Raw genomic sequence first — 17380 nt, 5'->3', positions numbered from 1 at the left:
ATTTATGATAATACATCTTGCTCAAAACTCCAGAGTCTGAGGTTCAATCTCGACTTTTAGTCACTGTCTTTGTTGAGTTTTACATGTGCTCCCTGTGTCTGTGTTTTTTTTTCCAATTTCTTCCTACCTTTTAAAACATGCTTTGCTAGTTGACCAGCTACATTAAGCTGCCCCACATACATGCTGTACTTACCCATGCACTTGTGGCACAGACGTTGGTTGAAAGAACCAGCTAATTTACCCAAATAAATAAATCGGTAAGTAACGCTATTGCACTACACTGTACCTATGAAATACACCCTTGTGTCTATAATGCTGGATTTCACTACGCATATTAGTTTTAAGAATTTTGCTTACCACTACATTTGCTGTGCAGCACACAGAATGAAAAGGAGAAAACATTTTTTTATTGAAATAACTCATCACATGCAGTGCAAAAATTCTAAACTCAAAAGGACAACAAATGTTTTAGCTGCATTATACTAGACAGCAAAAGTAAGTTCAGCGTCAATAACCAGTTAAGTACAACTTATTAAAAAATGTTTAGGAGACACTTGATGCAGTGATGCACAGGGATGGAGTCCCAACTGTAAGCCAGAAAAATTAATGTTTGTATCACTGGAGGACAAAGGCAGGGAGGTGGGAGAAGTGAAGGTGGCTTGCCTGTCAGGCAAACTAAATTCACTGGCAGACGACAATTGCCTGCTCACTTCTTCCAGAGGGAGGGGTGGTGGGAAGGGATGCACTTACTGTGTAGCACAGAGAATGGTGTGATTTCTCTGGTGGAGACCTAGGAAATTTACCAGTAGTTCTTTGGGGGGGGGGGGGGCTGCCTGACAGGAAATACTCCTTGTAGAAGTGAGGGACACATTTCACTGAAGTCCATTGCACTTTTCATCCTGGTGCTTTGCCAGGTATTTGTCTGCGTGGGATAATGTAGTATGTAAAAAATATTTTACCACCTCTGATGGCTGTAAAAATGTTGGCTTCTCATTACCCTCACCCAGGAATGGGAAAAGAATGGGCTGACTGATTGGGAGGGAAGCTGATGACTGACAACACAGTTGGAGCAAAGACAGAAATAAAATTGCTTAGGAGGCGGATTCATTTCAGTACACTTTTGAGGAGAACTTCTTGACATCTATGACTCAAACACATAGCAGGTTGGTTATGTTCAGTCGTCATGCCCATTCTTTATGATAAGTGTGCTTACGTCTGCTCATACTGTTACTCCAGAGGATAGTCAGATAGCATCTTCATAAAATTACAGTTACTGTGAAGAAATATTGTTCTTTCTTTTCCCACCTCTCATGTTATGTTTTAAAACAGACTTTATGTAAAATAGATGAAGAACAAGACAGGGATATGTGTACATTTGATGTCTTAATCAAACAACACTACTCTATTAAGTATCATGGAAGCAGAAAGCATCTACTCAAACCTACCAGTTCAACAGAAGCAGGTCCTCCATTTAACATGCCCAGATGCTCTGCCGGCTAGCAAGAGGCAAATATGAACTGTTACATATAAAGTAACTTCCAAACACAGCAAATATCAGCAGCCCAGATCAAATGTTACTGGTACAAAATATCCACCTAACTGAGTAGCAAGATAAGCGCCTGTTGGTAGAATTCCTGTATGAACACGTTTTAGGTATATCTGACATCTAATCCTTTACATATATATGGACTTTACTACTTATTTTCCACACAAGGGCGTTAGTGCCTCTGTTTCACGTATCAAACAATAAGACATATACACAATGGTCATGTCTGTCATACATTGACTAAATGCTTGCGATGTAGTCAGCCAACAGTAATGGCTGACTATATAGCAAGCATTTAGTCAGTTTGGCACCTATCAAAAACAGTAACAGCCTAAAAGGTATAACAGCATAATCAATATGACACTAAATTTCTGCAACAGTCAAAGCACAAAAATAAGTTTAAGATTATCCTGGTGGCATAACAACGAAATAGTCATCAAGGTTGATGCTTGGTATACAGTAAACACAGAAATATAAATACAGACACCCTTGCACATGCAATTGAACACACACACCTCATGAAATAATCGAATGCCATATTTAAAATCAAATCAGAAAACACAGTGGATTCATTCCTAAAACATATACCACCTGCATGATTTCTGCTAACAGACACTGCATTTCACTACAGAAACATTTTCAGTGATAAAAGTATTAACATTTAGTGTGCTGCTCAGCAGCAAATGTCAGTCTGATAAAACATCAGTATATTTAAGTTATTCAAGCTGACTACATTACATACTCACATTTTCCTCATTGTTTTCACCATACTGTTCTTCAGCATTGTCAGGTTCTCTTTTGTGCTCTTCAGTTAAGTCTTCCTGAACCTAAAAACATGACTTGGCATTTACTTTGTTTCACTAAGGCACTCAGTGCAGAAGAGTTGACCAGTCAACAGAGGATCTGGATAATACTTAGGATTAGGTATGTACCCTGCATGACTGTTTCAAAGGGCAATATTATTTTCTAAACACTGCTTGGAAAATATACATTTTGCAAAGTTTTTTAAAACAATTTATGTTTTAATTTAGAAGACACAGTTATCCATTGCATAATACAATATTGTCTTAACAGTGCATGGTAAAGCAGTAGAGAATATGTGAACTTTTATGACAGAAATCATGCCGCATCATCAAAACACCATTCATTTCACGCTAAAATAATTCAATAAAAAGTGTTTTTTTTTTCATGTGGAGCCTATTTAACTTTATTTACTTCACTTACACTGATAAAATGAGTCAGCCAGAATCACCCTATGTAACTATACAATGAATGCATGAAGAAAACAGGTTATATTCTACTCTGACTTCTTGTTTACTGAAACTGCTGACTTCTTGGTGGTGTGCATACTTGGTTCCAACAACAACTCTTAAAACAATTTAGTAGACAACAGAAATCATTTGTCTTAAATACTTCTAGATTAGCCTTATGCAGTTTTGTTCTCTACAAACAGGTTAGGCTTACTTTGTAAATACAGATGCCTCTTTTCAGATGTGACCCATGAACATCAAGAAGGTTAAGACTTTGTTCAAGGATGTGACAAAAGGGAAATACTGCCAGCCCAGCTAGCTGTAATTTTCTAAATAATTATATGTCATTTGTGAATATTAACATGATTTATATAAAAATGTAACAAAGGAGATGCTGCCAAGCCCAGCTATCTGGAATTTTGTAAATAATTCTGTCATTTGTGGACATTGATGATTTATACAGAAGTGTGTACTGAACATGGTTTGTACAGTACTGAGGTTCAAGGATGTGTTCACAGTGTATCCTGCTGGCTTAGAACAGAAATGTATATGAACTATATTCCTGTGCAAATGTATATGTTTTAACAGTAGAAACTAGACCATACAGAGTTAACTTGCAAAACTTCAAGAAAATAGTTGAAATTAAATTGTTTTATGATTGTGTTATAACAGAAAAGTTCAGTTTCAGTAAACAGGAGACAGGATCTCTATACTAGGGGACTCTCTCTGTTGCCTTGAAAAAGAGATAACTACTAGGTTTGAGATGTGGAAGTGTTTTATTGTTTATGACTTCCAACAGCTGCACAGCTCTGAGCAAAAGTTGTTTATATAAGTTCACAAGAAGATGTTAAATGGTACAATGGGGGTTTAGCTTGGGAACTAATGTCAGGTGACAAAAAGTGATGTCATCCAAGATAACCCAGCAGTAAAACACAGACCTTCGGCTTTTCCTGGTTAGGGGTCACCACAGCGGAACTCCGGTCCGCTCATGATTGGCAGTAGATTTTTACGGTGCCGAGTTGCCAGCCCGATGCCCAACCTAAGAAGGCACACCGATTCATGCTCGCACCTACCTGCATGTCTTTAACATCACTCGACCACAGAGAGGACATGCAGACTCCACACAGAAGGTGCTCCAGCCAAGAATCGAACGGGAGAACCTCTTGCTGTGAGATGAAGATGCTAACCGCTGCACCACTGCGACTACAAGCTAACCCAGCAGTAATATTTGATATTAATTTAAGAACTCTCAGTGCGAGACTGTGCATTTTGTATTTTGTTTTTGACCTGAAAACATCCACTCACCAGCTCCTTCTGCACTTCTGCCTGTGTCATTCTGTAAGTAAGTTTTAGATACAGATACGAATATAGTAAAATCTAGTTTAGATGTTTTCTTTGAGACTTTCCTGTGATGCTGTTTTAAATATTTTCTGTGACTTTAAACTCTGAAGTCACTGTGAATACATATTTAATATTGTCTTGTTCTTTTATTATTTATTATTAAATATATTTAAACCCATCTTTGTGGCTGATATTTGTGAGACATATTTAAGCTCTTAGAGTACTTTATCTATATAGTGACACTGTACAGGCCACTCCTAAATAGTCTTGCTCTTGGTCAGACTACCATTTGGATTAATAGTAACATTACACAGTAGGACTGGACACCCTTTGTTAAGGGGCTTAAAGTAGCTGATAAGTAGTGGATGATGACAGTGGAAACTATCTTATAGTCTGGGCAGAAGGGGCATAGCTAATAAACCTGTGCCAGCCTTTCCCGTGTGTGTGTTTGTATATTAATCAAATCTCAAGGAGTGTGTGTGTCAGCTACTTGCGCAGGGACACGAAGCATTGGTTGGACAGAGAAGGTACTGGAGATTTTGGCTTGGCCACTCAGCTAAGATCTCAACCTTATAGCTGTGCCAGTGGGGAGTCTTATTGGAGATCTGGAGAAAGTGGAAGAAACCAGCCCCAGACTGACTATGATCTCTGTGTGCTCTTAAGCGAAATTGCACTTTACTGTGTGTGTACTTGTACAGTCTCGTTCCCCACTGTTGCCAATGGTGAGGATTGAGGCTCATTGATTACTGGGCCAGTGCATGGGCATCACAACGGCAACAAATATTACTGCAGAGAGTACAAGACTTCAACTCTCTCTTTTAAATCTAACAATTTTTAATTTGTTACTGTAAACTCCAGAACATGGATCCACTGACCAAAATACACTGAATAACTCAAGGGCTGTATGGAGTGAATGTCCTTCTTATATGCTTAAAAGCTTCCAACTACACATTTCTGACCTGACACATGCTGTACACCTGGCAACCAATTCATTTTCCACAGGCAGATGATGGGTATGTCTGAACATCAATTTAAAAGTTGCAAAAATAACTCAGCTGGCTACAACAGGAACTATCTCAAGCCTTAAAACAATAACAGCTTTAACATACAGCCATCAGATGCCTGATTTGAATGTCTTTAAATCCAGTGATATTATCCTCTTAATTATAGGTGTAGCTTCAAGCAAAAAAGACATCTGAGTTGCAGTGACGCTAAGGGAAGAGAAAATGTAGTATGCAACAGAAAAAAATCTGAGGACTGTGAGGGAAAGTAAACAGATAAGTAATTCTATAATTTCTAGACACATTTAGTTTGTAAACTGATACCACCGCAGTTATGTTCTAGAAGGAAAGCATGTTCCCAGCACATTGTGTTTATACAATTCAGTGTGACATGGCTGGTAAGGACAGGGGTCCCACAACGTCACTAATACAACTAACTATTCCACTTGTCTGGACTACATGTGTGAAATTCCAGATAACCAAGGTTAAGGTAGCAGCTTGTCAGTGGAGAAGCTGGCTGTAGAGAAAGAGAAAGAATGACACAGCAGAGCCAGCTCACCTCTCAGGGTGTAAAACTACCTAGAATCCCTTGCGGAGACTGAGGATTAATGGAGGTGCTTGCCTACAATGTAGACTTATGGGATATTACCTGAGGGAGAAGTAGAGATGCTAGATGATCTTGATGATGAGGAGAAAAAATGAAATTGGGAAAAAAACATTAACTGAAGACTGGTACTTTCGTAGATCATCACTCAAGGCAGAATCTTCTAGACATCAGGGACAATTGTTAAACTTAAATGAAAAAATGTTTATCTTAACTGCTCTAACTGGTAGGTTAATGGAAAGGACTAACACTGGAAATGGTGTGCAAAGCTTAGAAAGATTGAAAAGCTTCAAGTTATAACAGTAGTCTGTAGTGATATCATCATCATGCAGCCACTTATTCACCACAGTGACAAAAGGGACATAACAGCATACAATCATGTAAACAGAAACAGTAAAGGGACTCATAGATGTCTGCATACTGATGAAGAGGTGTATTACAGCTCTTCCAGTGTGAAAAGTGCAAATTTGAAAAACAAAAGTAACCAAACTGGATAAAATTCAGTTACTGGTTTATAAATACACAGGCCAGATGTCAACAAAGAAGAAATTAGGAGAAAGTAGGAGGAAATTAACTAGACAAAAGAAAACAGAAAAATGTGTTGGGAAAGAATCTTGTAGCTCTTCATCAAGAAGTAGCTCAAGTTTCAGCAGTGGTACAAGAGATCGCTTTTAGTAATTTAGAGGAAAAAATACATTAAATGAACTCAGAGGTGCTTAAAATAAATGAACCACTGAACGAATATATACAGTCAAATAATAAAAGACTGGAAAAATTGAAGAATCTTCTACTAGCTATTAAGATGAGCTAATGAAGCAATAATAATCAGAAGTTGAAATGCAGAAAAAGCTGACTGAGCATGAGGCTTTTCAAGAAGAGCTGGTTCAAAAAAAAAAACAGAAGACAGAACACACAAAGAAAACCTGAAATTTTCTACTACATCAGAGAAACTTGGAGTAACAAAGTACATTAATGTTATGAAAGTAAAATAAGAAACTGGACTGGGGTTCCACAGCAGGATTTGTTAACTGAAAGGGCATGCAGTGTGCATGTTCCAAACCTGGCCATGTGAAACCAGCAAAGACCTATATTAGCACATATGCAATCCTAGCAGCAGAAGTAGTTGCTGTTGACAAAAACTGTGGCAGAAAGGAAAAGTATTAAAAACTGAAAATAACAGAGTGTTTGTGAAGAATAGTTAATTGTATAGCAGGCAAAACAGAAGCAAGGTTATTTTTGCAATCAGGGAATGTTGAGAGGCAGGTAAGAGATTCAAGCTGCTGTATCCAGTTGTCTTCAGAATATTTTTCTTCCCAGAGGATAAAAGACATTTTGGATGCAAAAAAGGTTAAGGAGGAAATAAAAAAAAGTTCAGAAAACAAAGAATATACCAGCAAGCAGAAGGGGATGCCACTTCTCATTCTTCTGACAATAACAAAGAAGTCAGTAGAGAGACACTGCCAGTGAAACCCTTTTCATTGTTGTAAAGGAAAACACTTTAGTGTCAGAAGAAAGCACAGGAGCTGACTAGAAGAATCAGAAGTACTTTGAATTTGAAACAGAAAAAATAAGTTATGTACTCACCATAACATTCCATCTGAGTAGGTAACTTCATTTGTCAGCAACCTGTGGGTATCGGATCCGATTCAGATCCGAGCCAGCACCTTTCCTAGCAAAAGATCCGAGCTCCAAGCTCCTCCTCCCTACCCATAATACCCTAATACCTCCCTCTAGTCCTCAGATCGAGTTTGCCATAGTATCACAGAATACTACCATAACACAAGGAAAAAACACCTGAACATTCTAACCCGATGTCATCTGGGACGTGAAACACAGTGATCCTTTAAGGACGAACTACAGGTCAGGGGGCGGAGGGAGGGTTGGTTGCTGACAAATGAAGTTACCTACTCAGATGGAACATTATGGTGAGTACATAACTTCTTTATCTGAAGTAGTTAACTTCATTTGATCAGCAACCTGTGGGACAGAGTCCCCAGCTACCAACAACTTGGGAGGTCCTTATGGAAGGATATTCCGGAGCACTGCAGAGCCAAAAGATGCCCTTCCTCTGGAAATCAGATCCAATTTATAATGTGTAATGAAAGTATGAGAGGAAGCCCAAGTAACTGCTGAACAAACGTCATCCAAAGGGACCCTCAACCAGAAGGCCGCAGAAGTAGCCACAGAACGGGTAGAATGTGCCCGAACCCGAACGGGCTCAGGTCAACCAGAGCTTCTGTATGCGAGAAGAATGCATTGGGAAATCCACCTAGCTAAGGTTAGCTTTGTCACTGGTTTACCCAAACAGGAGTTAGCAAATGAGACAAAGAGCTGTTCCGATTTTTGAAAAACAGCCGTTCTGTGTAAGTAAAATCGCAACTGTCCATGTACATCCAGGCAATGAAGTCTATACTCTCCTTTGTTGTGATAATTAGGAAAGAAGACTGGCAGATTGATGGATTGGTTGATTTTGGCTTCGGAAGCCGCTTTAGGCAGAAAGAAGGGGTTAGTCCTGAGGGAAACTCTGTCTTTATGAAAAATGATGTATGTGGGCTTACTACAAAGAGCCTGAAGCTCCGATATCCTTCTAGCTGAGGTAATAGTAATCAGGAAAGCAGTTTTCCAAGATACATACTTTAAGTCGACCGAAGCTGCAGGCTCAAAAGGGGGACCAGTCAGAGCCTGGAGAACTAGGGTTAAATCCCATGGAGGAACTGCATCCTTAACAGGGGGTCTCAAAAGAAAGGTACCTTTGAGGAAGGTCTTGCAGATCTTAGAGGAAGCTAGGGGGCCAAAATTGTTTCCAATGTGAAAGTGGAAAATAGATGCCAATTGAACTTTAACAGTTGAAGAACTAGCCCCCTGATTGAAAAATGTGGTTTAGAAAGTCGAGGACTGCTGGAATAGGTGCCGTAAAAGGATCCAAATTCCTATGCTCTGCCCAGATAGAAAAATGCTTCCATTTACTCTTGTAGACTTTCCTGGTAGAAGGCTTATGAGCGGCCACCAGGATAGCCTTAACTGAGGATGAGATACCGGGAGTCCTAGCCATTAAGGGAACTGGATCAACCAAGCAGAGAGCTTGAGGTTGTCCAGGTCAGGGGTCTTCAATCCCAAGGGGTGAGAAATCAGATCCGGAAGGGGATCTAAGATCCAGGGAGGATGCACTAGATGAGACCGTAGGCATGGGAACCAGGTTTGACAAGGCCAGAATGGGGCTATGAGGATAACTCTGCTCCCCAACCGACGAGCTTTCTGCAAGAATTTTGTCATCAATGGAAGAGGAGGATAAGCTTAAAGAAGACCTGATGGCCAAGCATGAACCAGAGCATCTCTGGAGGTTTCCCCTGGTGGGGGAATTAGAGCGAAAAACTCGCTGCAGTTTGCGTTCGAAAGTCACGCGAACAGATCGCAGCAAGATTGACCCCATCTGAGGAAGATCTGTTTCGCTACTAAGGGGTTCAGAGACCACTCGTAGGGTGAGAGGATAGTTCAACTCAGCCTTGTCCGCTAGAATGTTTGACCGACCCGGTATGTGCATTGCTATGAGAAAGTGGTTGGTGGATATCGCCCATTGCCACGCTCTCATGGCCTCTCGGCAAAGTGGGTAAGATCTGGTTCCCCCTTGCTTGTTGATGTACCAGACCGCTGACATGTTGTCTGTTTGAATTGCAATAGTCCCCAGAGGAAGAAGGGCATGGAGAGCCTGCAACGCTAGAAGCACCGCCCTCATCTCCAGAACACTGATATGCAAAAAGGTCTCCGTGTGAGTCCACGTGCCTTGGATGGTTCTGCCCATGCAATGCCCCCCCACCCGAGGCGAGACGCGTCCGTGGTCACTGTGACTTGGGGTGGGGACAAGGAGAAGGGGCGCCCTTCCCGTAGGTGTCTGGAATGGAGCCACCAAAGTAGAGATTCCCTGCAAACCCTGCTGAGGGGAATAGGGGAAGACAAGGGATGTCGTAGGATGGGCCACTGGACCTGTAAGGTCCATTGGAGAATCGTCATATTCAGATGTGCGAGCGGTGACAGGTTGATGGCCGCTGCCATGGACCCCAAGAGCCCTCAGGACTAATTCTGCTGGAGGGGCCAAGGACTGTAGAAGAGCCAAAATGTGGAGGTTTAAGTTGCGGAGTCTGTCCGACGTCAGAAAGACTTTGGACTGAATTGTGTCTATCCTGGCCCCTATGAAATCCAAGATCTGAGTAGGCTGAAGGGAGTATTTCTTGTGGTTGATCGTGATCCCTAGGTGGCGGGCGAGATGTAGGAAATAGTCCCTTGCTGAACATAGTAGATGCCTGGTGGGGGCGGCTAGGAGCCAGTCGCCCAGGTTAGGAAAAACCTGTATTTCCTGAAGCCTCAGGTGGGCCGCTACAACTGCCATGACCGTGGTGAACACCCTGGGGGCTGTGGTGAGACCGATGGGTAGGACCCTGAACTGATAATGGCTGGCTCCGAGCCAAAAGCGGAGAAACCTCCTGGATCACCTGTCCATTAGAACATGGTAGTACGCATCTTTGAGGTCTATGGAGCACATCCAGTAGTTCTCCTGTAAAAGTGAGAGAATGGATTGAATGGTGACCATCCAGAACTTTTCTTTGGCGACTGACAGGTTCAGTGTGGACAGGTTGAGAATTGGCCGTAAGTCCCCCGTCTTTTTTGGCACCAAAAAGAACCTGGAGTAAAAGCCTGATCCGGATTGACCGGGGGAGGGGACAGGCTCTTTTTCTTAGTAGCTCTTTTATTTCAAAGGCTGCTACCTCCCTCTGATTGGGTGGTACATCGGGAGGCGCCCCAACCGGGGAGGAGAACTCAGGAATGGAATAGAGTAACCTCTGGATATGATCCGGAGCACCCAGCGATCGGTCGTAATGGACTCCCAATGTGCTAGATGCTCTGAGAAGCTCCCCCCAACTGCCTTCAGAGAGGAGCAGTTGGGCAACCCCTCAGGGTTGCTGCGCAGGTCAATCAGAAAAGGTGTCCCTTGACCCAAAATTATTTGGCCCCCCTCTGCCTCTGGGCCAGCGTCCACCCTGTCCTCCTCTTCCTCTGAAGGACGAGGGGTATGGAGCGAAACGGGATTGTTGGGATTTCCGGAACCACATCTTCTTCTGTCCTCTTTGGTTCCTGGAGGATCTCTGAGGAGCCGAGAAGCGGATCCCGATGGCAGATGTTTTCCCGTCCTTCTCTCTCTGGAGCAGCGTATCGTGGACAGTTTTGCCAAAAAGCATAGAACCGTCAAAAGGGGCATTCGCGAAGGACACACTGAAGGGTTCCGCAAAGTCTTAGAGATGGAGCCAGGCCTGTCGTCGTAAGACAATGCCTGCTCCGTTGGCTCTAGCCGCTCCCTTCATGGCATGGGAGAGAAGCCGCACAGAGATGTTTGTGATAGACTTAAGAGTGGCCATTCACACCGAGAAGGTCCATTTGTCCTCGGCCGACATGGACTCTGGGGGTGACCCAGCGTACTCTTTGATTAGGTCCCGCTGGAGTCGAATCACGTCTGCCATATAGTTCAGCGACCTGACAGAGAAGGTCGCTGAAGTGAACATCTGCTTTCCGAGGCAGTCTATCGTCCGAGACTCCTTGTCTGGAGGATGTACCGAGGAACTCTCCTGTGCCAATTCCTTCTTTGTGGCAGCCACCACCACCATGGCATCTACCAAGGCACCTTTGCTCCAAACTGTCCTGTCTGTGTGGGGGGTTGGGCTGAGAATCCTGTCCGGTCTCTTGGATATTGGCTCCACAGTGTCCGGCTCCTTCATGCCCTGGTAGTTATGAGGTCCACCAGGGGATCGGCAGGAGGGGACACCCAAGAGGTAGATGGACCTGCGTCGAATGCCTCCAGAAACACAGACTCATCCGAGGAAGGCTTTTGGGCTGACCACCCCCCTCTAATATGAAGCATTTCCATAATGTCTCCAAAGGAGACGTCCTCGGGGGGTGACCTGGGGGAACCTTCCTCTTCCTCCAAGTACGTGTCTTCTGTGAGGGACTCGGGTGTGTCCAAGTTCCTCCTCTTACACTTTCGTTTGTGAGGAACCTCCTCGGGGGGGGGGGGCTGTCCGAGGAGGGCTCACCAACAATGTCCTGCTCCTCTACGGGAACCATCTGGGACATAGGCGCAGGCTGTCCCTGGGGCCGAATGATGGAAAACAGGCCTGTCTGAGAGGGAATGGCGGGTGGATCCGTAGCAAGAGCCTGGGGCCTCGAATCCCTCGAAAGGACCCTCTCCATGACGTTGAATGCTGAGGGTGAGCTGCTTTCCCTAGGATCCGAAAGCAGCCCCCTCAGATCTGGCGTGTGGATCGGTGCCGGAGATGACCCAATTGGATCCGAAAGGACAGTGCGCTCCGACCTCAACGGAGCTGAAGGCACACTGACCCCTCCAGATCTGACGCTCGGATCCAAAAATGGACCTGACAAACTCGAAGGTGCAGTCGGCGCCGAAGTAGGAAACACTGTCGGCGCCGACACCACCCCGGTTCTGAAGCTACTCGGATCCAACAGCTCCGAACCCCAATAGCGGGTCGGAGAAGGAGCAATGGGGGGCAAAAAATGGGGTCGAGCTCCTCCCGGAGGGGGGGGGAGGCAAGAGCACTCCCATCTGCAGCTGAGCCTGAAGAAATCGACGCATCATCCGGTCCATGTCCGCGTTGGATAAACTTCTGGTTGACCTGGATGAGGCTGCCGAGGCTGGCCGGGAGGGCCGCCTGGACGACCTCGAAGGTGACTGGGTCTCCTCCTCCGGCTCCAGGGAGAAACATGGAGAAAGAAGCCTGGAAGGGGAAGACCCGGGGACCTTAAGGGTGAGGCGAGCTGCTTAGACGGCGGGGCAGAGGGAACTGAATCGGCCCACCTCTTGCGGCTATGATGCCTGTCCCTATCATGCTCCTTGTCTTTCTTGTCCTTTTTTCTGGTGTCCCTTTCCTCCTGAGCCGAAGAGGGAGTTTGAATCCCGGCCAGGGGAGCAGGAACGATTGGTGGAGCAGCGGCTGGCACCACAGAGGGGGAGGAGGACGAAGCTGAATCAGGGGGCAAAAGGCCCACAAGGACTAGCTTAGTCCACCTATCCCTCAAAGCCATGGGGTTGAAGGATGCAGAGATAGTGCAGCCTGATGAAAGGTGGTCCACGCCCAGGCAAATAACGCACCGAGTGTGGCCATCCGCTGGGGACAGCTTATGGCAACACTTGGAACATTTAGAAAAAATTGCTTTTGGGCCTTTAGACATTTTGAAAAGAACACGCACACACCTTCACACACAGACTGAAGGGGGGAGGAAAATTAATATCTACACTAAGCTAACGCAAAAACTACCCAAATAGTTTAAGGGAGAAAAGGGTACCACACACACTAAGTTTACAGAGATTTTTAAGGAAAAAAAGTTTAAATATTCTACTTTAACTCACAAACCCAATGCTAGGAGCTCGTTCTCAGATGCTTCAAGAAGCCGCGGCAAACGAGATCTGAGGACTAGAGGGAGGTAGCAGGGTATTATGGGTAGGGGGAGGAGCTTGGAGCTCGGATCTTTTGCTAGGAAAGCTGCCGGCTCGGATCCGATACCCACAGGTTGCTCATCAAATGAAGTTAACTACTTCAGATCTGGAGTTGAGAGATGAAATCACCAGCAAAAAAAACAGCAACACAAAGGGGAGACTGTAAAATTCCAATCGCATTTTAGACATGTGAAATACAAGGCTGAGAAAGACTGGAATTTAATTTCACTATGTTAAAGGATGAACTGCAAAGTTTATACTCCACTGTATCTCATTAATGTTTACAAGGATACTGAATTGACTGGAGAAGTAAAGTACAGTTGTGTACACTTAGCATAAATGTAGATGTTCAAGTGAATTCACTGTTACAATCATCAGATTTGGGTTATCTGCCAGCAGTTAGCCCTCAGCCAGCCTGAATACCAGAGTCTTTGGATTTCTGCGTCAGATGCTGTCGCTTCTTCCATGACGTCAGGGGTATAAAACATGCAGCCGACTTCATTACATCAGTTTTTCTTGCCCAAGATGTCAGGCGCCCCCACAGTAGGAAGTAATTACATGGTATGGTACACCCCCATTAAAAAGCAAATACACAAGAAAAAAATATATACCAAACAAGAAGGAAAGGTAGAGCCAAGAGAAGTCAGGGGGCTGGAGGGAGGGTAACTAGGACTGCAACAGTGAATACACTCAAACATCTACACTTATGATAAGTGTACACAACTGTACTATGTTCTTCGTGTTTCACTGTTGCAGTCATCACATTTGGGTTGATTCCCAAAGCTAAGGAAGGGAGGAGGTAGTTAAAGAGCATTAGGGCCAGCTATTAAGCCCTGCAAGACTGCTGTGGCAAATCCAGCTCTGGATTTAGAAAAGATAGGCAGGTGGTAATGCTTGATGAAGGCATGTACAGAGCTCCAGGTAGCAGTTTCCAAGATGTCCCTGTAGGGACTCCCCTGAGAAATGCCGTAGAGGTAGATGCAGCCCTGGTGGAATGTGATCTTATCCCCTGTGGGCTAGGTTTTCCATGGTGCTTGTAGCAGAAATGAATGCAATGGGCTATCCATTTGGAAATGGTTTGCTTTGAAATGGCCTTCCCCTCTGCCCCTGCAGCAAAGCCAACTAGCAGCTGCTCAGATTTTCTGAGAGGCTTAGTCCTGTCCAAATAGAATCAAGTTGTCTGTGCACATCTAGAGAGTGCAGCATTCGTTCCCCTTTGTTTTGTGCATTAGGGAAAAAAGTCGGCAAATGAATGGACTGATTTAGGGCCACACTAGACACCACCTTGGGCATAAAAGAAGGATTAGTCCTGAGGGAAACCCTGTCTACATGGAAAAAATGAAAGGTTCCACTGCCATAAGGGCCTGTAATTCAGACACTCTTCTTGCTGAAGTGATGGCTAGAAGGAAGGCTGTTTTCCAAGAAAGGAATTTCAACTCTGCTGTTGCAGCTGGCTCAAAGGGGGGAAGAGTGAGCTTTTCCAATACAAAGTTAAGGTTTCAGGCTGGAGTGGGGGGGTCTTAAATTTTTGGCCCCTCTAAGGAATTGTTTTAGCAAAGGGTGAGAGAAGAGGGGTGGCTCAGAATTATAATGTGCTGAAATAGCAGAGGCATGAATCTTAATTGATGAAAAGGATAGGCCCTTGTGGAGCATTTCTGTTAAGTACTCTGGAATATGAGGTAAGCTGGATACCGCTGTGCCCATCCCCTGAGCCTGGCTCCAGGAAAATTATTGTTTCCACTTTTCAGCATAGGATTTTCTGGTACTAGGCCTCCTTGCCTCCAAAATTACATCCAGCACCTGCTTACTGAGAGATGCTAGAGGAGAGCTCAAGGGATTAGCCAGGTTGCAAGGTACATGGTTTGAAGCTGAGGGTGCAGAATCTGGCCTGCCTGCTGGGAGAGCAGGGAAGGGGTCTGAGACGAGTGCCATGGTTGTGGCAGTGTCATACTGCAAGAAGGGGTACCAGTGCTGGCATGGCCAATCTGGTGCAATCAGTATTGTCCTTGGCTTGTCCTGTTTGATCTTTAGTAGAACCTTCGAGAGGAGAGGCAGAGGGGGAAAGGCATAAACCGAGAGGCTTTCCCAGGTAAAGGATAAGGCATCTACTTTCCAAGCTTTACTGCAGGGAGTTCATGTGCGGAATTTGTTCAATTGGTAGTTCTGAGGGGAGGCAAACAGGTCTACCTCTGGAGTCCCCCATTTGTTCCTCAAGAGGTTGAATATGTTGGGTTCTATTTTCCATTTGTGTGGATCCATGAGATTTCTTCTTAAGTCGTCTGCCAGTGACTTTAGTTTGCCTGGCAGGAATTGTGCTTGTAGGTGCACTAGGTAGCTCAAGGCTGTGTTCCACAGAGCCATGGCTAGTCTGCAGAGAGGGTGGGAGTGGGTTCCCCCCTGCTTGTTTATGTACCACATAACTGTGGTGTTGTCTGTCTTTACCAATAGTTGTCCTGGAAGAGTACGGTCTTTGAAGGCTGTCAGAGCATTCTGTACATCTAACATTTCTTTTTGATTGATATGCAGGTGCATCTGTCTCAGGTTCCATTTGCCCTGAATGCACTGCTCTGCCATGTCACCCCCCCCCCCCATGCATAGTCTGATGCGTCTGTTGTTAGGGTTTGGGCGGCAGGGGGCAGAGTGAAAGGGAGTTCCTTGTTGTGGTAGCAGGCCTCTGCCCACCAAAGGAACTCTGTCCTTAGACAAGGAATGAAAGGAATCATTGTTTCCAGGTCCTGAGAATGTTGACACCATAGACTTTTTAGATACCATTGGAGTTTCCTTATATGCAGTCTCATATATGGAATTAGCAGAATTCAAGAGGCCATGAACCCCAGAGCTTGAAGTATTTTCCTTGCAGACAGCTGGGTTTTTGTGGCCAATAGTTTGAAGTAGGTTGTCAAATAAACTTGTTTCTCTGGAGTGAGGAATGTCATCTGGGAAGTTGTGTTCTAGCTTGCTCCCAGGAATACAATCTGTTGGCAGGGTACTAGGTGATATTTCTTTTCATTGATGGTGTACCCCAGTGAGGTTAGAAGTCTCTTTACAAATGCCAGGTGTTGCAATAGCAAGTCCTGGCTTTCTGCCTGAATCAGACAATCGTCCAAGTATAGGTAAATTTGAATATTTCTCTGCCTGCAAAATGCAATGGCTGGAGCTAGACACTCTGTGAACACCCTGGACGCAGTAGATAAGCCAAAGGGAAGTGCAGAGAACTGAAAGTGCATGGAGCCCGCCCTGAAACAGGTATTGTCTGCAGGATCCTCTTATTGGGATGTGCAAGTAAGCTTCCTTTAAGTCTAGGGTTGCCAGCCAGGCATCCTTGGCTAGCATATGAAGAAGCTGTTGAAGAGTTAGCATTTTGAATTTTGGAACCACCAGAAAGGTGTTGAGAATGGAGAGGTCCAGGATAGGACGCCAGGAGTTTTCTTTTCTGGGTACCGGAAAAAGTCTTGAATAAAAACCTTGTTCCCTTTGTTCTGCTGGGTCAGGTTGAATAGCCCTGATACTGAGAAGAGAGAAAACCTGCTGTTGGGCCTCCGCCCATTGATTTGGGGGGAGGTCTGGCCAACCATTTGGGGTTGGTAGTGTGTGGAAGTGGAATCTGTATCCTTGGGAAACTATGTTCAAAATCCCTTTGTCCTGGGTAATGAGTTCCCACTTTTTTGCATGTAGGGTGAGCTTTCCTCCTAAGGGAGCGAGTAGTTGAGTAGGGCTTGGAAGGGTTAAGGTTAAGTCATTGTGCCATTTTTCTGTAGGAAATCTTTAACAGTTTGCATAGATTTAGCTTTTTCCTTCATCCTTTTGAGGACTACTTCTGCTTTGTTACCAAAAAGGCGGTCTTGGTTTAAGGGTGCATCCAGTAATATAGCTTTAACATGATCTGGCAAGTTTTGTTCATTAAGCCAAGCATGCCTTCTAAGTACAGACCGAGTGACAGCAGCCCTGCAAGATGCTTCTAAAGTGCCAAAACCACAATGCAAAGCATGTTTATCAACTTGTTCTGCAGAATGCATTGAATCTTGCAAATCTTTGTGTTCAGCACAGTCAGGAATCAACATCATTTTCTGTTTAAATAGTCCCATAATATGCTGCTGATACTTTAACATATGAAACTGGCAATTTAAAGCCCTAATGGCC

At 44.4% G+C, this 17380-nt stretch overlaps 1 protein-coding gene across 3 annotated transcripts in view; it reads right to left on the bottom strand.

The window, feature by feature from the left end:
* GOLIM4 (golgi integral membrane protein 4) overlaps positions 1–17380 on the bottom strand; it is a 2181480-nt gene that overhangs the window by 191053 nt on the left and 1973047 nt on the right. For all 3 annotated transcript variants that reach the window (XM_044070089.1, XM_044070090.1, XM_044070091.1), the window contains one exon: positions 2293–2373. In XM_044070089.1, coding sequence (XP_043926024.1) covers positions 2293–2373 — 81 coding nt within the window. The remainder of the gene's footprint in view (positions 1–2292; positions 2374–17380) is intronic.

This window comes from Protopterus annectens, chromosome 4.part1 (genome assembly GCF_019279795.1).
Source record: "Protopterus annectens isolate FY-2018-M chromosome 4.part1, PAN1.0, whole genome shotgun sequence".
NCBI classification, from domain to species: Eukaryota; Metazoa; Chordata; order Ceratodontiformes; family Protopteridae; genus Protopterus; species Protopterus annectens.
This window is presented reverse-complemented; position numbering and strand designations above follow the sequence as displayed.